This window comes from Panicum hallii, chromosome 3, assembly GCF_002211085.1.
Source record: "Panicum hallii strain FIL2 chromosome 3, PHallii_v3.1, whole genome shotgun sequence".
Classification (NCBI taxonomy): Eukaryota; Viridiplantae; Streptophyta; class Magnoliopsida; order Poales; family Poaceae; genus Panicum; species Panicum hallii.
Window position 1 is genome coordinate 63,864,191 of NC_038044.1, and position 21,627 is coordinate 63,885,817.

At 47.6% G+C, this 21,627-nt stretch overlaps 4 protein-coding genes across 8 annotated transcripts; 2 read left to right on the forward strand and 2 right to left on the reverse strand.

The window, feature by feature from the left end:
• Positions 1–2,424: 2,424 nt before the first annotated feature.
• Positions 2,425–4,689, reverse strand: LOC112886356 (ocs element-binding factor 1-like). 2 transcript variants are annotated; one of them, XR_003227377.1, is made up of 2 exons: positions 3,721–4,689; positions 2,425–3,208 (listed from the first exon to the last, which is right to left on the reverse strand). XR_003227377.1 is itself a non-coding variant. In XM_025952239.1 (1 exon), exon 1 carries the CDS (start codon positions 4,338–4,340, stop codon positions 3,804–3,806), a length of 537 nt encoding a protein of 178 aa, XP_025808024.1. In that variant the 5' UTR covers positions 4,341–4,689; the 3' UTR covers positions 3,638–3,803. The 2 variants fall into 2 exon arrangements, 1 of the variants encoding a protein (XP_025808024.1); XM_025952239.1 differs by lacking the exon at positions 2,425–3,208 and having other exon boundaries at positions 3,638–4,689.
• Positions 4,690–8,894: 4,205 nt separating this feature from the next.
• On the reverse strand, positions 8,895–9,604 carry LOC112884338. Its single transcript, XM_025949715.1, has one exon. It carries the CDS (start codon positions 9,514–9,516, stop codon positions 9,106–9,108), a length of 411 nt encoding a protein of 136 aa, XP_025805500.1. The 5' UTR covers positions 9,517–9,604; the 3' UTR covers positions 8,895–9,105.
• Positions 9,605–15,418: 5,814 nt separating this feature from the next.
• On the forward strand, positions 15,419–16,214 carry LOC112887102 (glycine-rich cell wall structural protein 2-like). The gene has a single exon (XM_025953193.1). The coding sequence runs from the start codon at positions 15,568–15,570 to the stop codon at positions 16,048–16,050; it is 483 nt and encodes a 160-aa protein (XP_025808978.1). The 5' UTR covers positions 15,419–15,567; the 3' UTR covers positions 16,051–16,214.
• A 285-nt stretch (positions 16,215–16,499) lies between these two features.
• LOC112885918 (tRNA dimethylallyltransferase 9) lies at positions 16,500–21,229 on the forward strand. 4 transcript variants are annotated; one of them, XR_003227292.1, is made up of 4 exons: positions 16,500–16,611; positions 16,816–18,182; positions 18,575–18,632; positions 18,667–21,229. XR_003227292.1 is itself a non-coding variant. In XM_025951618.1 (3 exons), exon 2 carries the CDS (start codon positions 16,835–16,837, stop codon positions 18,179–18,181), a length of 1,347 nt encoding a protein of 448 aa, XP_025807403.1. In that variant the 5' UTR covers positions 16,500–16,611; positions 16,816–16,834; the 3' UTR covers position 18,182; positions 18,575–21,229. The 4 variants fall into 4 exon arrangements, 2 of the variants coding, with proteins under 2 accessions (XP_025807403.1, XP_025807404.1); XR_003227293.1 differs by having other exon boundaries at positions 18,578–18,632; XM_025951618.1 differs by having other exon boundaries at positions 18,575–21,229.
• Positions 21,230–21,627: the final 398 nt, after the last annotated feature.

A 21,627-nucleotide genomic window follows, 5' to 3' on the forward strand; every position in this document is an offset into this window, starting at 1 on the left:
TTGACATGTTATAATCTAGCAGAGCATGCCTCCATGAATCTTTCTCCCCACAAATTGCATAAGTATTCTGCGACGCCATGTTCCTGTGAGCTAGAACATCGCCCGTCGGGATGGAGCTCCGCGCTAATCTCCACAGGAACACACGCACCTTGGCCGGAACCAGGACGTGCCAAAGTGTAGCCCACTCCTTCTCCTCAGTCTCCCTATCTGATTTACCAGCTCGTCCCTCCAACCAGACTGTTGCATGCCCCCTGGTGTTCACCAGCATCCGATAGGCCGATCGCACTGAGAAGACGCCCCGTCGTTTGTTGTGCCAGGCCCAAAAATCATGCTGCCTCTTGGTGCTAAGCGCAATATTGTTGATTACCTCTCTGTCCACAGGGACAAAGAAAGTTTCCAGCTTCTGCTGATCCCAGATGGCCATCGTTGGATCAATAAGCTCGCTCTCCAAACGTGGTGCATTTGTTTCCATACAAGATATCGGCCAGAAGCAACCCGTCCCTAGGCAGCCACTTATTGTTCCATATTTCAGTATCTTCTCCCGTTCCAATCCGCCTAATGAGACCTTGCCTCAAAACCATCTAACCCTCAATAATCGCCCGCCACACTTTTGAAGGTGACGGACCTACTTCTACATCCAGAAAACTCTAGTTGGATAGTACACTGCTTTAAGAATTCTTGCACTTAGAGATTCTGGATCTTGTAACAGGCGCCACGCCTGACGAGCCAAAAGAGCTAGATTAAATATTTCTAAATCTCTGAATCCTAAACCTTCCCACTGCTTAGGTTTAGTAATATCCTCCCATGCAACCCAGCAGGTCTTCCTCTTTCCTTCTCTACTCCCCCACCAGAAATTCCAAAGAAGACCATTGAGATGTTTGGATAGTCCTCTAGCGAGTTTGAAACATGACATGGAATATGTTGGAATAACCTGTGCGACAGCTTTAATCAGTACTTCCTTGCCAGTGACTGCTCCATCTATCCCTGCACCCTCTTCCAAACACGATCCTTCATAAATTTGAAAGCCCTAATCACTGATGAACCAACATCTGATGGCATCCCTAAATATTTCTCACTGAGGGACTCGTTATGCACATTCATCAACTCCTTGATAGCATCACGATTGCTTTGGCTACAACCTTTCGCAAAGTGTATTGAGGATTTATCAATGTTTACTTGTTGACCTGAAGCTCGACAGTAGGCAAGTAGAACATCATTCACCTCCTGTGCATTCTCCACATTTGCCTTGAAAACAGCAGGCTGTCATCCGCGAAGAGAAGGTGGCTAACCATCGGAGCCGATGTAGCCACCGTTATACCCTTGAGAACTGATGACTGTGACCTCGATTTTAATAGGCACGAAAGGCCCTCTGCTGCCAACAAGAAAAGATAGGGAGAAATAGGATCACCTTGGCGAATGCCTCTTGAAGGAGAGAACTTCTCAAGCCGCACGCCATTTAACATCACCGAAAAAGAAACGGAGGTAACCAGCCTCATAATCATCTGGACCCATATACGGTGGAAACCCAAACGAAGCATCATGGCCCGCAAGTATTCCCACTCAACACGATCATATGCTTTCTTCATGTCTAGCTTCAGAGCACAACATCGCGAATCCCGGCCTCTCTTGCGCTTCATGAAGTGAAGGCATTCTTAAGCCGTAATAATAATATCGGTAATTAGTCGTCCTGGAACAAATGCTGACTGCTCCTCGGAGATAATATCAGGTAGAATCAACTTTAGCCGATTTGCCGCAACTTTGGAAGCTATCTTGTAGATCCCATTGCACAGACTGATGGGTCTGTACTGTCCCAACTCCTCAGCATCTGCAACTTTCGGGATCAAGACTATGATTGTGTCATTGATCTCGGCCACATCATTCTGACTGATTTTACTTGAGCGTGGCAATGACCAGATGGGCTGTGCGGTTGGTGCTATGAAACCAGCGTTATCTGGACCCGGAGGCCTGCCTCGGCTTTAATTCTATATGGCCCGGAACGTAAATGCTAAAGAAGATATTTGCAGCCCATCCCATAGCAGGGGACACAAGTATGGGCCGGATTTCTCACCATTGTCTCAATCAAATATAATCCTTGTTTACTTGCAGGCGAGACTCCATGGTTCTCTTCTTTCTGGACGTGGACATTTATGTGCTAGCTAGAGCAACGTATGGTTGATAGATTAGCACGTAGTGCTACCTCCACTAATTACCTACTCCATATGTCACCCCGTGCATCAGCAGACCATAGTTGTTAATTACTGAGACTCATGGAGCAACCTTTTTACTTGTGAAGCCAAGAGGTAGATTCCAAGAAGAAAGCAACAAGAATGGCATCTCAGTCTGAGGCTCCACCTGAAACTACTTTTTACTGCTATTGTATTGCGTAACATTGGTGCTCAAGCGCAGCAGTTACTGGTGGATCGATCTCAACATCTGCTGCTTTTATGCCATCAATATGCATAACGCGGGCCACCCATGTCAGGGTAGCTAGCTCGCACATACATGCAGTCGTTTTCACGGGCGGCGTTTAAGGAATCAAAGCAGGTGGACGATGAAGGAAAAGGAAGGACGAGCACCCTAGCTTTGCAGAAAAGCTGCAGCTAGTACCTGGCAAGCAAGGTGTCGATCGTCAGGCGGCAGCAGTACTTGTCTGCCGTCGACACAGTACTACGATCCATAGTGTTACTGTTACATGAGTACGCCGTTAGCGAACGCAAGAGCCACAATTAGGAGACGTAGAACACATCGCGAGCTAGCTAGCTGCTGCTTCTTAATTTTATATATGCTTGTGCTTTGCTTTCAACGTGGCGACGGCGACGAGCCACCTGCAGCCCCACCGCACACTTGCTTGACTAGGAATTGGAAATAACAAAGCCGGCCGCCATGGCCTTGCTTGGGTGTCGTCGCTGTTCGACCTTGACGACGACACGGTCGAACGCCCAGCAGGGAATTCTTATCACCTTGTACATACCTTTCGTTGCGTTGCGTCAGATATGCCCTGTATTGTGAGATACATATGTGAAATTAGCTATAAACACGTATAGAATGAATTTTTCATATATATATATATATATACACTCCATGAAAAATCAAGAAAAATACGCCTGCTGCCCGACAATAATGCAAGCAGCATATATGCAATTCCATTTCCACCGGCTGACGATGTCAGAGATCAATCGCAATGACCGCGGAAATTCTCAGCTTGAGCCTGACAAGTACCAAATCGATCAATTATTAGCCCCATGGACGGAGTTTGACAGCGCAAGAAATGAGAAGACCAGCCTAGCAAGTACTGCCTCCGTCCCAAATGTTTTATCCAGTTATTTTAGCTTTTTCTATGCATCTAAATATAACATATGTCTAGATGCATAGAAAAATATATGTATCAAAAACATCGCAGAATCCGTGAGGGCACATCGATGCAATTGAAAGCGTAAATTCCATCGCAGCACGATCGGAGAGATAGATGCCGTTTGCGTTGTAATTAATCGTCGTCTCGGATAGATGTCGAGAGGTAGCATTCCCGATTAGAACGGATCTGACATATTAAATCGGACGTTCGCCGTGCATATAAATCGTGCAACGCGTACGTGCCAATAATTCCGTTCATTTCGCATGCATCAAGAGTTGCTCATGCTAGTGGTGTAGGTATCTTCGAGAATCTTCTGCTCCGTACGTCCTAGTGATCCATGATTGATATGATAGATCAAAAGTCCTTACCTTTCGTTCCAGGTGATCAATCCAGTCAAAAAGATCCGCACGTTTAATTTCATTCTACGTGCGTGCAGGTCCAGTCATGCATGCTACACGATCAGCGAGGCGAGCGCCTGCAGCTCGAAGCCGCCGCTGGTGCCGGCGGCGGAGGCCGCGGCGTACATCTGCCGCAGCGCGATGGCGCGCCGCGCGGCCGCGAGGCGGCGGCCCAGGGCGCCGGCCTCGGCGCGCAGCCGGGCGTTGGTGAGCCGGACCAGCGCGGCGCGGCCCTGGACGCCGCGGAGGCGCGCGGCGAGCTCGCGGTTGCCCGCGCGGAGCCTGGCGGCGCGCGCGCGGAGCTCCTCCAGGTGCCGCTGCTTGCGCGCGCGGGACCGCCGTGCCGACTCCCGGTTCGAGATCTTGCGACGGAGGCGGCGCTCCGCCTCGCCGGCCGCGGCGGCCGACGCAGACGCCGACGTCTCCTCCTCCGGCGGCGTGGCTGCCATCGTCGTCGTCGTCGTGAGGTCTAGGGGCGTGGGGTCGGGCCCCAGGCCGAAGCCGATGTCAGCGAGGAAGGCCTCGAGGGCGGGATCAGAGAGCGGGGGAAGCTGGGGGGCCATTGCTAGCTGCAGCAGAGTGCCTGCCATTGATTGGCCAGGGGCAGAATGGTAATTAGCAGCGTATCAGAGGGGCTCGAGTGGTGAGAGAGGGAAAAGGGAGGGAACAAGTGTAGGAAGCCTCGATTTATAGGCGATCCAAGGGGCCGAGGGGGTGCCTGTGCTGTGCTAGGTGGGGCCCGCTCCCTAGTGGTCACTGACGTGGCAGCTTTCTTCTCCTTCTTTTTATAGAACAAAAAAAAGTATGCATTGACAGGTTCACTGTCGTGCCACTACACAACTTTTGCGGCGTACAATACTCAAAACCAGTGGGAGTTAGGTAGAGGTTTTGTAGGTGAGAATAAGAATAAATTTGGGTACGTCCAAGTAAACAGAGCAGATAAATGTTACAAAGAAACACAACTAATTGAAGACGGACGATGAAATAGATTTCTACTATGGTAAAAGGAAGATGCCGGTCTGTTCATAATTTTTGAGGTAGTCGGCTGGTCGTCGGACGGTCAAATTCAGACGGATGATGTTTTGTTTCTGCAATTCTAAAGAGAGAGCTACATCATACAGCGTTTTGCTTTTTCCACATAGGTTATATATCGTCGCCTCTAAGTTCACTTTTGATCCAACAAGATCTTGCTAGGAAAGCCGTCGAGTTACATCTCAGGGAAATAAATAAACCTTGGTGAAGAAGATGAAAGTTTGGGTTGGTACTCTATAGGGGAGAATCGATGGAAGACGGATGCATGATAGATCTGGTGGCAAACTAAAGTAAAGATCACAGCTTTGGAAACATTTGGGAGCAAGGTGGTGGTGATAGAGAGGGACGTGCACGCCTGCCATGGGTTGGTTGGTTGGTTGGTCGTGTGGATGCCCAAGGCACGACAGCATGTACAAGAGCTAGCTAGCTTGCTCACCCTGATTGAGAAGAGAAGCCTCTAAACCTTAGTCACTAAGGAAGATCAGGAGGACTAGCTAGATATCATTAGTCGTCTCAATTTGGCCCATATATTATTATTTTAACGAAAAGATTGTCACTTTGTTCGGATGCTTATGTCGGAAACCGGCATTTACTTGAAGATAGCAAACTAATTAGATACATGCATATATAGTATATAGTTCTGTTGGGGACAAGTCGCTAAACTGTGCTCTTTTTTATAAAGTTATTAAACGTGTAGTTTCAAGATATCGTTTGATCAGTTACTTCATCAAGAAATTAAACTTAAAGTTATCATATAAATTCTAGATAGAAATTAGTATTATATATGTGGATACTGAAGGTCTAGATGCCGGTTTTTATCTAGTCTGTTATTCTACTCATTTTTGTAGACGTACACATACACAAGCAGTTTGTGGAATGTATGGTATGGTAGCCTGGCAAGATTAATAAAGGTTGCACATTGACGAGCGGTACGGTAGATATGATTGACCCCTGCAGCATGTTATGCTCCACCGCCACTACGTTCTATACATGATCGATGTGGGCACCAAGTAAGAGTGATCGGTGATGGAGGGGCGCAGACCTTTCTAGATATTTAAGCAGCAAGCCAGCACAAGAGCAGCCTAGCGTGCATCGACCACCAGTACTTTAGTTTTAGGCCGCTGAAAGCTACAGGTAGGTAAGGTTACACATTATTCAAAGACGCAGTATATATTCGATCTGCTTCCACGCAGCAGTAGAAATATCATATCGATATCGGCTAGCTCCCTAATGCGCTCAGCCACCAGAAGAGCATAGGTCACCATCCATAATCTAATAAAGTGACCGATCAAATACCTAGCAAGAAATCAATATCATAAAGAAGATTAATAACTTAATGCCCTTCCTCATCGAAATGGAATGTGCCTAGCTAGCAAGCAAGTAATCTTTTCAGAGTAAGTAATACGTCATCGGATGCTCTATATATCTGTCAGCGAGAAATTAGCAACGAACTCTGAATGCGAAGCTGCTGGTTGGTTGCATGAGGCATAACAAATCCTTCAGATAGAAGGAAACGGCCTTGCCTGCTCTGCATTTGGAAAATTAACAAGCTAGGTAGCCCTAACCTAGCTGGTCTACCAAATGCATGCAGCCCTAATTAAAAGAAACACTGACGAATCACTGCTCACCACACACTACATACTAGCTAGATCCGCGCTGTCTGAACATTGGGCAAGAAATATAAAGTTGCCTGCTGCCTGCCCCCTTTCTGTTTCAGCAAGTGGGCAGCACGAGAGAGAGAGAGATGTAGCAAGCAAACTGAACTGAACACTCGGCAGAAAGATCGAGCTTCAGGATTATTGCTCAATAAGAAACTGGAAATGATTGCAGCTACAGCATGATTAGCGGTAGTTTAATCGGTTAGCTGTATCGTTTGGCGATCAAAGGAGGGGGTAGGTTATGTCAGTTAAGCAAGCGTGCGGCTGCCGGACAGATGGCACGCATGCGTGGCTTATACCTGCTGCTAGCTGCAAGTAATAAAGCCTGGGAGCTCGTGTCTGTATCTGCATGATGCAGAGGTTGGTGTTGCATGCCTGCATGCACTGGATCATCAGATCATGGGGTGCACGACGACGCATGCATCATCAGTACTGATAGATAGATGAGATCTAGCTAGCGAGCTGGGCGGCCACATGGTGTGCCTCAGGATTGGGGGGATAAAGCAGGAGCCTTTTTCAGCTGCAGGGAATCTAGCAAGGAGATCTAAAAATCAATCCCAGTACAGTGTCCCTCTGCTCCTTCTGTTGGGCAGGGAGGATGAACTGAGGACGACATCGGGCCAGGTGTCCAGGCAGCAGCTTGCTTGCAGCGGCTTTAGTCTACTGTTGGAGCATTGTAGTACCATATCTCTCCGTTCCCTCCTCCTTGCATTTTATTTTTTTTCCCACACAAAAGGTATAAACATATAGTAGAGCACTACTGTTTGATTAAAGTAAGGAGATACATGATGGATGCATGAAGCTATGCAGATAACTGTAGTCTTTAATTTCCACAACAGGTTGGTTGAGCTCAGGCTCTTTTGCCGTTTTTATTAAGACTATATGCCTGAAGGTGCAGAAAGAGATATAGGCAACAAAGTGGTCTTGGCCAGTGTTCAAAACTAACTTCGAATTGGGATCATGCAGGCGGGTTCCTATTGCTTCTTCACAGATCGTAATTAATCAGATCGATGATGAGAGCGAGTAAAATAATGATGGAAACAGTGAAAATTAGAAAGGCACTTGATGAGGGAGCTAGCTAGTCCTTATAATTAGAAATGATGGGCAAGTGATGGGCTAAAGGATTTCAAGAGAGTTCAGAAACCAAACTCTATACAATGGAAGCATGTGTGACCATGTGAGATGACTGCTGTTATTTTGCTTTTGCCTGTTAGGTCATAGAACCATATTTTGATCACATACTTGCGTAACTGTTTTTCTTCTTTTGATCTCAGCAAATAAATTGTACTACTACTACTACCACCACCACCACCACTACTACCACTATGTATGCTCGTGGTAAGGAAGTCCTTGCATGGTTTTAGTTTCATTTTTGAGAAAATGTTTCTTGTTTCCTTTTTGGACGAACACAAGTTGCTCATCCTTGATTCCTTTCCTAAGTTGGAAGGGTTGGGCCTATGGTAGGCTTGGGCCGTCATGCACAATGGCCCAGATGTGAGGTTACCGATATTTGTCTTTGGTTTTGGTCCCTTCCCTTTTTTTTTTTGCTAAAAAAGAAAGAATGAAAAAGAAGAGGTCCGTCAGCTAGCTAGCTCCTTAATTTACAAACTACTAGACTAGAAGTGAAGCAAGGAGTTGTTGAGGAATACGTAGTGGCGAAGCAATTGATCAGCAAGCGAGCTATCATATTATCTGGTAATGTTAGTTCAAAAAAAAAAATTATCTGGTAATGCGCTGCCATGCATTACGCAGGAAAGCAGAGATAGATGAACGAAGTATGGAATAAAGCCAATAAAGTATGGTAAAACATGCTGAGAATGTCGCCCTGTGGCGAATATTTCTGATGCTGTTGGGTCGCAGACTTATCTAGCACATTTCAGTCAGCACGTACTTCCGTCCGCCTCAGAAAGAAAAAATCGTTCCTAGATCAATATTATTTTAAGTTTGGGTTTTATAGAAAATAGTATCAGTATTTATAACACTAAATAAGTATAATGTGAAGAAAAGTACTTAATGATGAACATAGACCTACTTGATTTCACAAATGTTGAATTTTTTTTTACTGATTTGATCAAACTTTAGATGGTTTGACTCACTAGAAAAAAAAAATTGAGGGAGTAGAGTGTATATACACCATCGAATTATTATTATTTTCTAACGAACCAGGCAAAGCTGCCGATTATATTCAAAAGAAGATGAAAGTTCAGATTGGACAATACAAGTATGCAACAACAGAGGAAAAAGAACAGCAATCCCGTGTGTCAAGCAACTCGACAACCACATGACGCATCACTCAAAGCACCATCGAATTATGTATCTCTGCATTTTCTTCTTTGGAGCAGTTGTGAAGGTAGCGCTACTAGTCTCTTCACTGCTCCGTTGGATGGATCACGGATGAATCAGGGTCACTCGAGGTCAAGAACAGACGATGCAGACGAGGTCAAGATCATCCTGTACGACGAACAGCATGCATGGATTTGATTTGACTTATTAACTTGCCAGAATGACTAATAATGCACAGATCGATGCATACGGTTGAACCACCTCTACTGTACTGGCCCATCGATGATGATGTTGACACATCATCGGAGTACATGAGCCAAGAACTGAGAAAAGAAACACAAAGATCCAGTAATCAACTACTAGCTCGCTTTCGATTAATCGATCAGTTGACGCTACTGCTGTTGGCGGCGCAGCATCCGAGTCCTTGCCGCTGCTTATTGCCTTTCCCGCCGGACGCCGTCCTCCCGGAGGCGGCGCCGTAGCTGCTGCCGTCGCGCATCAGGGGCGCGGCGTCGGCCATCCTGAATGAGTCGTCGTCGTGCTTAGTGCGCACCTCGACGCAGGAGCACCGGTCCAGCGACGCGAAGAACGCGCCCCGGATGCCGCCGCCCACCACCTCCGCGGCGCGGCACAGCGGCCTGCCGCACCCTGCCGCCGGCCCGGGGCCGAGGGCGTGGGAACCTGCTGCAGGCGCCGGCAGCCCGCGCGCGCGGCGCTCGCCGCCGCCGCGGCGGAAGGCGAAGGGGACGCACCGCGGGGAGGAGGAGGACGAGGAGGAGGCGAGGGTTGCCATGACCGATCTGTGGTCGTCGCTCGATCCTTCTCTGCCGCGTGAGCACTGAACAGAGAGCACTGGAATGGAATTTGTTGCCGATCACTAGCTACTTGATGTGGTGCTGCTTAAAAGGAGAAAGGATGGGAATGGAAAGGGAATCAGCAAAGTAGAGAGGATGCCTTGCCACGTCAGGACGCACATGCATTGCATTACAATGCTGTACTATTCTTCCTCCTTTCGTCTTTCTCTCTCTCTCTTTTTCTTTTTTTCGCCAATTGTTAGATGGTGCGTGTATTCAGTTCTTATCCCGTGTAACAAACCGTGTGCTGTTAGTAGATTAGTTGTAGGATATCTTGTTGTAATCCTAAATCTCGGCCAGGTTGTTACACGAGTGCATCTTGTAAGCCACGGTGGGGCTATTCCCATCCTATATTAATACGCACAGAGACCTCTACGGAGGTTCAACGCTTCCACCAAATCTCATATGGTATCAGAGTCAACTGCCTCTAGATTGCATCTAGAATGGCGCCCTCCAACTCTTCCCTTGGTTAGGCCATCGACTCACCATTTGTTCTTCCCGTCACCGAGAAGCTATCTAAGAATAATCTTGGTCTATGGAAGCTCCAGGTGCTGCCGGCCATTCGAGGTGCCCTATTGGAGGGGTTCCTTGATGGGTCTACTGCGGCACCATCGAAGGAGATCGACGTCAAGCACGGCGACAAGACCGTCAAGGAGGCCAACCCGGAGTATGCCTCATGGGTGGCCCGCGATCAGCAGGTGCTGAGCTATCTGCTCAGCAACATGACCAGAGACGTCATGGCGCAAGTCGCCATGGCAAAAACAGCTGCCGAATTATGGACAGCTGTGGAGGAGATCTATTCGTCCCAAAGCCGAGTGCGTTCGGTGAACACCCGCATCGCGCTCGCCACGACAAAGAAGGGGAACTCCACTGCCTCAGAGTACCTTGCCAAGATGAAGTCCTATGCTAATGAGATGAAGGACGCCGGGAGACCTCTCGGCGACGACGAGTCCACGTCATACATCTTGACGGGACTGGATCAGGAGGATTATAATCCTCTTGTCTCGGCTGTCCTCACCAGGATCGAGCCGATCTCCTGCACCGAGCTGGTCACCCAGATCACCAGCTTCGAAGCCCGGTTGGAGATGCAACGTGGTGGCGGTGGATCTCAGTCCTCTGTCAACTCGGCCTCGCGAGGACGAGGCGGCTTCACCAGAGGAGGCGGCCGTGGTGGCCGCAATGGTGGCCATGGCCGTGGCTCCGGCACTGGAGGCCAGGGTCATGGCAACGGCAATGGTGGACAAAAGCAAAGGTACAATGGCAGGTGTCAAGTCTGCCTCAAGGAGGGACACAGTGCGGTCAACTGTTGGCATCGCTTCGACCAAGACTATGTCCCTGATGAAAGGAACGTCAATGCTGCCACCAACTCCTACGGCATCGACACGAATTGGTAATACCGATACGGGTGCCACTGATCACGTGACGGGCGAGCTTGAGAAGATTTCCACCCACGACAAGTGCACTGGAATAGATCAAATCCGCACTGCTAGCGGATCAGGTATGAACATTAACCATATCGGTCATGCTATTGTTCGTACCCCTACTTGCAATTTGCATCTAAATAATGTTCTTCACGTTCCACAAGCTAAGAAAAATCTTGTTTCCGTTCATCGTCTTGCCAAAGACAATAATGCTTTTCTTGAATTTCATCCTGATTCATTCTTTATCAAGGATCATGCAACGAGGAGAACTCTTTTGGAAGGCAAATGTAGATCTGGTCTCTACCCCCTACCGAAGCTAAGCAAAGACGCCTTCAGTGCCGTCAAAGCCTCTACCACGAGATGGCACAGTCGGCTGGGTCACCCTGCTTTTCCCATAGTTCAGCGTGTCCTTAGTGAAAATAAGCTACCTTGTGCTAGGGAGGATCATCAACACTCCATTTGCAACGCTTGTCAGCAAGCTAAGAGTCACCAGCTTCCCTACCCCAAGTCATCCAGCACCTCTAAATTTCCCTTAGATTTAATATTTTCTGATGTATGGGGACCTGCTTCTACTTCGGTTGGGCGAAATAAATTTTATGTGAGCTTTATTGATGATTATAGCAAGTTTACCTGGATCTACTTGCTCAAGCATAAGTCTAATGTTTTTCAATGCTTTAATGACTTCCAAAATCTTGTTGAGCGCCTATTTAATAGAAAAATTGTTGCTATGCAAACGGATTGGGGAGGAGAATATGAGAAGCTCAATTCTTTCTTCCAGAGGGTCGGCATCACTCATTTAGTGTCTTGCCCTCATGCTCACAAGCAGAATGGAGCAGCAGAATGTAAGCATCGACACATTGTTGAAGTTGGCTTATCTCTATTATCTCATGCATCCATGCCTCTTAAATTTTGGGATGAAGCTTTCCTTGCCGCTACATATCTTATTAATCGCACTCCCAGCAAGGTGATTGATTTCCAAACACCTCTTGAGCGTCTATTCCATGAGAAACCCGACTACTCTATGCTGAAAGTTTACGGGTGTGCATGCTGGCCGAATTTGCGTCCCTATAATTCCAGAAAGGTAGCCTTTCGATCCAAACGCTCTGCATTTCTTGGATACAGCAATCTTCACAAAGGATTCAAATGCCTTGATATCTCTACCGGATGCGTTTACATCTCACGAGATGTTGTCTTTGATGAAGAAGTTTTCCCTTTCTCTGAGCTTCATGACAATACCGGTGCAATTCTTCGTAAAGAAATAAGCCTCCTTCCACCTGATTTACTTAGTCCTCTTATGATTGTTAGGGGTACAACAATATCTAGTACTGATATGGCTAATAGTTCAAATAATTTACCTGTAACTACTGATGCTTTTTCTCCTGAAAATCTGGCTTCGGAAGGTTTTTCTGGTGGTGGTGATACGCAGGGGGAGCACGTTCTCAATCCCGAAGAGGATTTGCCTGCAGCTGCAGCACCTGTGCCAGGCGAATCGCCCTCCGACTCCGTGCCGTCCAGCCCAGGTGAATCGCCCTCTGCTGCTGCGGCTAACGACCCCGCCACCGAACCAGCACATGACACGGCTTCGCATGCTCCTGCCTCACCGACCCGCGCGGCCCCTGTGGCTCCTCCTGTGGTGTCTGCAGATCCAGGGGGGAGAAACACGACCAAAAACTCGCGCACAAAGTGGGATCCGCAAGCCGAAGACTTATACAGATGGCACGGTCAGGTATGGGCTATTAGCAGAAAATTCTGAGCCTAGTTCTCTTGATGCAGCACTTGAAAATAAAAATTGGAGGTGTGCTATGGATCAAGAATATGATGCTCTCCTCAAGAACAAGACTTGGCATCTTGTTCCCTCACAAGCAGGCAGAAATATAATTGACTGTAAGTGGGTTTACAAAATTAAACGTAAACCAGATGGCACTATTGACAGGTACCAGGTTAGTTGCAAAAGGTTTTAAACAAAGATATAGCATTGACTACGAGGATACATTTAGTCCTGTAGTGAAGCCAGCTACTATCAGACTTGTACTCTCCATTGCAGTATCTAATAACTGGAGTCTTCGCCAGCTTGATGTACATAATGCGTTTCTTCATGGTATTCTTGAAGAAGAAGTGTTCACGAGGCAACCACCTGGGTATGAAAGAAAGAAACATCCACACTATGTGTGTAAGTTAGATAAAGCACTATACGGATTAAAACAAGCTCCTCGTGCTTGGTATTCCCGACTGAGCACAAAACTACAAAGTTTGGGGTTTAAGCCATCCAAAGCTGATGTTTCACTCTTCTATTTTCGCAATGGAGGGGTTACTATGTTCCTGTTAATATATGTTGATGATATTATAGTGGCAAGTTCGTCACAGGAAGCAACTGCAGCGCTTCTACGGAAACTGAGTCTGAGTTTGCATTGAAGGACCTTGGTGATCTTCATTATTTCTTGGGTATTGAGGTAAAAAGAATAGAGCAAGGTATTGTTCTGTCTCAAGGAAAATATACCTCTGATCTGCTAAAGAAGGTTGGAATGGTGGACTGTGAACCAGTGAATACACCATTGTTGGCCTCTGAAAAATTATCAGCATATGAAGGAAAACAATTGGGGCCAACTAATGCAACAAGATATAGAAGCATTGTAGGAGCTCTTCAGTATTTAACTCTTACACGCCCAGATATATCTTTTTCAGTGAACAAGGTATGTCAGTTCTTGCATATGCCAACCACTGTACATTGGACAGCTGTCAAAAGAATTTTGCGATATCTAAAGTTTACGTCTGGTATTGGTCTTCGAATACATAGAAGTCTCTCTACTCTTGTGAGCGCCTTCTCAGATGCAGACTGGGCCGGTTGTTTGGATGATAGACGTTCAACAGGTGGCTTTGCTGTTTTCTTGGGTTCTAATCTTATTTCATGGACAGCTCGAAAACAAGCCACAGTTTCAAGATCTAGTACTGAAGCAGAGTATAAGTCAATGGCCAATGCTGCTGCTGAAATTATGTGGGTACAGACTTTGTTGCAAGAACTTGGGGTAAGAGCTCCTACTTCTGCTCGTCTATGGTGTGATAATATTGGTGCTACATACTTGTCGGCAAATCCAGTGTTTCATGCTAGAACAAAGCATATTGAGGTAGATTTTCACTTCGTCAGAGAACGAGTAGCTCAAGGGCTTCTTCAGATCAGATTTGTCTCTACAGATGATCAAGTCGTGGATGGTTTTACAAAAGCACTTCCAGTTCGACAGCTTGAAGTTTTTAGGAACAATCTCAACCTTCAAATGGTGTGATTGAGGGGGAGTGTTAGATGGTGCGTGTATTCAGTTCTTATCCCGTGTAACAAATCGTGTGTTGTTAAAAGATTAGTTGTAGGATATCTTGTTGTAATTCTAGATCTCAGCCAGGTTGTTACACGGGTGCATCTTGTAAGCCACGGTGGGGGCTATTCCCATCCTATATTAACACGCACAGCGGCCTTTACGGAGGTTCAACGCTTCCACCAAATCTCACACCAATAACAATCATCAGCCAAAGACTTGCAGCTAGTCATCCACTGTCGTCTCCGCTTGCCTATGGGAGTGCCGATTTGACTTGCATGTGGTGGCTGGCTTGTCCAATACGAGGATGATGGCCAATTAGCAAGCAAGCATTGTAGCAGTATGTAGCAGCGGTATGTACCTGCAGCTGGCCAGCAGCATCAGCAGTGTGCAGCAATTACAGTCCATGGACTGTGATCCGTGTGTCATGTGTGTGGTGAGGTGTCACGCTCGGCTGTCGGCGACTCAAAACTTGCTTTGCTCAAGAACAACTGACAGCGCCACCAGTTGCAGTGCATGCAGGTGAGAACTCTGATGGAGGTTGCTCTGACCTCCGATCCATCATCCTATTGCATGCCAAAGGTTGGCGCGCGCGCGCAAAGTCTCCTCAATTCGGTTGGGCCGGGGGGAATAAATAAAGGAGGTTCGAAAAGTTGTAGCTCATGAGGGCTGGCTCCACCTGATCTGATGCAGATGGGCGATGCAGCTGGGATCGCAGAGCTCTGTTCGTTTCTCTTATCCATCCAGATGCAGTTCTACATTCTTTGGAAAAAAAGATGCATTTCTACAACTTTGTTCCCCATCCCGTGTGAAAACGGATCTATGGCAGCTTTGCTACATCATGTCCTAGCTGCTGCTGCTATCCACATCCTGGCCGGCCGAATTCGTCTGCCAATCTTTTCTGCCAAAAATCCAAAAAGAAAAGGGAGAAAATCTTTCCTGCCAATGGTCCTGCATCAATGCGGCAAACCTACACAGAGCTAGGCCAGCCATGTATGTATCCCTTCTTGCTATCGATCGGTTTGGTGACAAGATCGCCGGCCGGCATCTGCATATCACACACACACACACACACACACACACACACACACACACACACACACACACACACACACACTGCTCTTGCTGTTCCCAGCTGTCGAGCGAGTGCTGCTGACAGGTCCGTGTCGCCATCGCACTCGCACTCACGCCGCCCGCGTCTATCTGCTGCATATATACATACAGGCGGATCGGATCATCGGAGGTCCATCGTAGAGAGCTAGCCATGGCCGCGCACCGCCGCTGCGCCCGCACCCTGCTCCTCCCCGTCCTCCTCCTCCTCGTGGCCGCCGCCGTCGCCTTCGCCGCGCGCGACCTCGACGCCGCCAACCCGCTCCCTACGCCGGCCGCCGGAACCAAGCCCGACCCTGCTTATCACGGAGGCTACGGCGGCGCCATCCCGGGCATCCCGCCCGGCAGCTTCTACCCTCGCGGCCCGGGCAGCAACGGAGGCTACCCAGCCGGTGGGTTCGGCGGCGGCGGCGGGTGGGGCCAGGGCGCGGGGTACGGCGGCGGAGGGTACGCGCACGGCGGCGTGGAGGTGCCGGCGGTGGTGTGCCAGGAGAAGGGCCCCTGCTACGGCAAGAAGGTGGCGTGCCCCAAGCGGTGCTTCTGGTCCTATAGCCGCTCCGGCAACGGCTACGGCGCGGGAGGCGGCGGCGGCTCGTGCACCGTCGACTGCAAGGCCAAGTGCACCGCCACCTGCTGACTGCATCATTGCATGCTACCGACTGATCGATCGAGCTGAGTCTCTGAAACATTGACATTGTAATTCGATCGAGATAGCTGCTCAAGATCGGAGTACTATGTTGTTGTTACTATGTATTTGTACCATGCATATTGTACTATGTGAGATGCTAATTTAAGAGTGTGTATCCATATATATATATATATATATATATATATATATATATATATATATATGTGCGCACGCGCATATATATATAAAATTAATATACTGGCAGCTCAATCAAATGGAAAGATTCATTCCTTCAGCAGGGGACCTGCTTGCCCAAGGCCTTATCCGGATGGGCCGAATTTCATTTGGGCTTTGGGTTGGGTCTTGGGCCGTATCCTAGTTGGTCTTGGGCTGTTCGATTTCGCGTAGAGTTTCGGGCACCGGAGAAGCCCATAGCAGACCACCTTTCTTCTCCCACCGTTCACTCCCCTCCAGTTTATCTCCCTCCCCCTTCTTCCCTGGCGGCGACGGCTGGGCGAGCGCCGCCGCCCTTCGCCGTCGCGACATTCGCCGGCGACGAACATCCGCCAGGTACGCCCTTCCCTTCCATTCCTGTCCGTTCCCGCTGTTCCAACCGAGCAATCCAAACCCTAAGTAATCTAGCTGTATTCGAATCTGACCCATTAAATTTGATACTTTGCAATACATCCATGTCTTGTACTGGATCCCCCCCTGCTGGCCAGTGCCAAGTTCATCCCAACGGCGTTGTCTGAAATCCCCTCTGCATCTTTCCAGGTGCTCTTTTCTATCTATCATGTGCTGGGAAATGAGGCCGCAGCTCGGGACGACGCGGCGCACCATCTGGAGAACCTGGCCCGTCCTATGTTCGCACCACAAGCTGTCCACATCTTCCCACTCCGCAAAGAAGGTCGCCATGGCGACCGCCTCCCCGCCACCGGCCGAGAAGAAGAGGAACAAGGACACGGTCATTGTCATCTCAGGCCCAACCGGCGCTGGGAAAAGCAGGCTCGCGCTGGAGGTGGCCAGGAGGCTCGGAGGCGAGATCATCAGCGCCGACTCCGTGCAAGTCTACCGCGGCCTCGACGTCGGGTCCGCCAAGCCGTCCGCGGCGGAGATGAGCGCGGTGCCGCACCACTTGATCGACATACTGGACACCACCGACGACTACTCGGCTGGGGCCTTCTTCCGGGATGCCCGCAGAGCGACGCAGGATGTCCTTGACAGGGGCCGCGTGCCCGTCGTCGCGGGAGGGACCGGGCTGTACCTACGGTGGTACATCTACGGCAAGCCAGATGTTCCGCAGTCGTCCATGGACACTACTTCGGCCGTGTGGTCTGAGCTCGTCAGTTTCAGGGAGAGCGGCCAGTGGGAGGAAGCGGTGGAGCTAGTGGTCCAGGCTGGTGACCCCAAAGCTCTGGACTTGTCCGTGAATAACTGGAATAGGTTGAGCCGCAGGCTTGAGATTATCAGGTCATCAGGTTCCCCTCCGTCTGCCTTCACCTTACCGTACGAATCATTTCATGAACAGCATGACACCGAGCTAACCGAGGCCTCCGCTGACGGAAACTGTGAAGCCGGGAAGCTGGATTATGACTTCTTCTGTATTTTCCTTGCAAGTTCACGCGTTGAGCTGTACCGGTCAATCGATCTGAGGTGTGAAGAGATGCTGATTGACACAGGAGGCTTACTTTCAGAAGCCTCGTGGCTGCTTGATATCGGTCTGCATCCGCATATTAACTCTGCAACTCGTGCCATCGGTTACAAGCAAGCCATGGAGTACCTGCTGCAATGTAGGCAGAATGGAAGCGAAAGCACCCCACAGGAGTTCCTCCAGTTCCTGGCCAAATTTAAGAGTACATCTAGGAACTTCGCAAAGAGGCAGATTACCTGGTTCCGCAATGAGATGATCTACCAGTGGGTCGATGCTTCACAGCCCTTCGAGAAAGTTGTTCGATTTATTTGTGATGCTTACCATGACCGTGGTGCAAGGGTGGTTCCTGAATCACTTGAAATGAAAAGGGAAAGTTGCATGCACAGAACCCGTGATCTCAAAACCTATCGCTCAGAGAACAGGGTGTTCCGTGGGGATGACGACTGCTCTCATATTTTGGATTGGATTAGGAGAACACAGCGGAGATGAGGTCTAGTTCTACTCTCTTGTCATTTTTTTTTCCACCTTGAAATTGTCCTGCTTTTGGGTGTTGACCAATTAGCAGATGATTTTTTAGGGCAATACATAGATAATTCAGGAATTTAGTTTATAGGTTTGAATTCTGTTTTTCATCATAGTGCAAATGCCTTGGCAAAGTGCCACATTGGAATGAAAAGTCAGGTTGCTTCTTTGGCATCTCCCTTTTTGAACTTTGTAAGGAGCTTGGATGCTATTTTCTGGGGTGCACTGGATTTTATTAATTCTTTTTAGCTGGAATTGAATAGCATACTTTGCGAAGTTAAGATGAGATGTTTTGAGGATTATCCGTTTATTCGAAATGAACTATACAACTATATGTGCTGACACTTCTGATTTTTGCAGTAGAACAATGCCATAGTTGTGCTATCGGCCAAGCATTAAGCAAATAAGCAAAGTAACCGGTACATATTTGGTCATCTGTTTGGTACTGGTTAAAAGAAGAAATATAAAATCCAAACCGGTAAAGGTTTCAGTTTGGTTTCAGCTGGCTTCGAAATGGAACAAAAAGGTTTGTTGAGCAATCACTTTGAGGTTGTCTGATCATAGTGTTGCGGAGCGACCTAACACATATCAGACTGATGTACCCTTTTCTTTGGGCTTACGCTTGATATATGATCCCAATCATGTAGTTCCACTAGATTAACTAGGTGATGCAACCGTTGAATCTTATATCTCATTCAATGTACACATATAGAATGTCTAGCTCTTGTATGTGCTGTACATTGGCAATGAATGGCAGTTATGTCTGTGGTACTTCCTGATGAATTAACATAGCTTTCTGTTTAGAGGGTCTATGCACATTTCAGCATAACAAACTGCATATCTTAATCGCAGCTAGGTTTTGAGTGCAGATTTAATTTCTGAGCTTCAAAATTGGAACATGTAAGTAACTTCTATTATTATAGGATGAGAAGGCAGAGCACTCTATAACATGAATAAATTATATGTTTTGTTCTTTGGTGCTGGATTAGCCCATGTGTCCATGACTACTCTACTTCCTCTAGGCTGTTTTTGCCCACAGCTGAAAGAATTCTATATAACCTACTTATTTCTGACAACCAGCTAGAGGGGACTGTGACTCTCAGTACCAGCCCTGTGGAGGAGGCTCCTGCAAACACTCTCCTTAAGCTGCACCTTAAGGAAAATTCAGTTTCCAAGGATCTCTATCTTTGTGAGAGTAGCAATGATCTTTGATTGATAGCTTTAATCATTACATATGGATATTTTGCAGCAGAGTGCCTTATTAAATTCATCTAGGTTACTTCTTAATGTGTCTATTTGAATTATATCAGGCAATAAGTGTTTGATCCATGACATTCAATGGTCATGAAAGATCTCTATTATTTATGTTGTGCAAAAGCGTCATGGTTGACCTACTATTTTCTCATATCCATGTCACAGTTGCATCTTCTTAGTTCTTTCCCATGTTTTCTAGAGATGGAGTTTTTGTTAAATTGAGCAGATCTCTTGGAAGATCATAATCGGTATATAGTGTTATTTTTAGCTGCTCTTGATACAGACTGCATCATATGTATGACCCTACCACTACCAGTAATAGAGCTCAAGGAATTAGTGAAATGACTATGTATATGTATTGCTCTGCTTGGTCTGAACGTAGTAAAGAGCCCAATCGTTCCTTCAGCTCGGCTTACAGTTGTTGTAGCTTTTAAATCCTTTGGCCACTCAAGTTTCTTAGTAAATTTACAGGTAAGCAGCCTCTTCATATTTTTATAAGTATGGAAGTAATTATATTAGTCTTTTTTAGACTGCTGCAGAGATTCTGTTTGGTCACTGAAGTAGCTGCTGAAGGTATAACTATATAGTAATTCTATGATATGTACTTTTGTTGAATTCCCAGAGGCTATTGACAGGTGATGTCACTGCAAATCAGTATCACAAAAATGCATGCGAGCAAAGAAATTCGGGGGCCTTGGAATCCTTGATCTAGAGCTGTTTAGCAGGGGCTTGCGTTTGCGATGGTTATGGTTGGAGTGGACTGATGAGGACCGGCCTTGGGTTGGCACAACAGTGCCTTGTGATGCAGTTGACTGACAGCTATTCAGAACAAGTACTATTGTCACTATTGGGGATGGCAGGAAAGCTTCCTTCTGGCACTATTCTTGGCTAGAAGGGAGAGCTCCAATTGATATTGCGCCCGGTCTCTACAAGCTGGCGTGGAGGAAGAATAGAAAAGTGAAAGATGAACTGGCAAGATCAGAGCTGGACGAGAAGGCTTTGGCGAATGAACACAGTACAAGATATGGCAGAATTCTGGTCCTTTGGGATCTAGCGCAACAAGTCGTGCTCACTGAGAGGGATGATGAAATTAGCTGGAGATGGAGTGCGGATGGAGCTTATTCGTCCAAGTCAGCTTACTTGGCACAGTTCACGGGCTCTTATGCTACTTTCCAAGGTAGCGACATCTGGAAGGCACATGCAGAAGGGAAACACAAGTTTTTCACCTGGCTCTTGGTACAAAGCAAGATCCTCACAACAGATAAGTTAATCAAGAGGAGCTGGCCGTGTGATCCAGTATGCAAACTTTGTAACCAAGAATAAGAGACGGCTGTGCATCTGTGCTTGGAGTGTGTTTTTGCGCGGGAGGCCTGGACCCTGATGAGGGACTGGTCAGCAGGGTTGGTGCAAGTACCGGAACCAGGAATGGAGCTCGAGGATGGGTGGAAGAACTCCCTCAGCAACCTACCGAAGGCCGAGCGAAGAATTGTAGCTGCTTTGCTCATGTACACGGCGTGGAACGTCTGGAAGGAAAGAAATCAAAGGGTTTTTGAAGGCGTGTCGGTGTCTGCTCCACAGGTCTTTGCTTTCATCGAGGACGAGCTTGGCCTGCGTCAGGCGGCCTTGCGTGTACCGAGTGTATCTTAATTCCTATTTTAAGCTGCTGTGTGTCTCGTCTTGAGTGTGTGTCCTTTTGTTTTATGTAATATCTAGCACTTTGTTTGAACCTTCTGCTTCTCCTTCTTAAATGATTCGCAGTGCTCCTGCCGGTATTTTTTTTTAAAAAAAGTTTGTTTTTGATCAATATTGCTGCTAAAAGGTCTTTTGATATAAGAAGCCTCAGACTATTGGTGTCAAAGCTGGAGCTGCTGGCGGCCCAACCAGAATGACCTGGGGAGACGGCAAGTGGTGCGTCCTGGTGAAAACCTCCTCTGTGCTGGAGAGCCCAGATGGTCATGGCTCCGAATGGGTCAATTGCTAGAGCTGGAGGTGGAGAAGCTGGATGGAGATGGTGTGTGTTCTGAGCTACAAAGTTTTTTTTTTCTTTTTTAGCTGATGAAGACTCGTCTTGTTTTGTTAACTTGGGAGAGAGCCTGCGAGCTCCAGATTGCAATAACTGTACTCTTTCCTGATGCGATGCAAAACGGCCGGGGCCAAAA

What these genes read in the sequence shown, in the direction of transcription:
- LOC112887102 (XM_025953193.1), top strand. Translation starts at nt 15,568, where the DNA reads ATGGCCGCGCACCGCCGCTGCGCCCGCACCCTGCTCCTCCCCGTCCTC.
- LOC112886356 (XM_025952239.1), bottom strand. Translation starts at nt 4,340, where the DNA reads ATGGCAGGCACTCTGCTGCAGCTAGCAATGGCCCCCCAGCTTCCCCCG.
- LOC112885918 (XM_025951618.1), top strand. Translation starts at nt 16,835, where the DNA reads ATGTGCTGGGAAATGAGGCCGCAGCTCGGGACGACGCGGCGCACCATC.
- LOC112884338 (XM_025949715.1), bottom strand. Translation starts at nt 9,516, where the DNA reads ATGGCAACCCTCGCCTCCTCCTCGTCCTCCTCCTCCCCGCGGTGCGTC.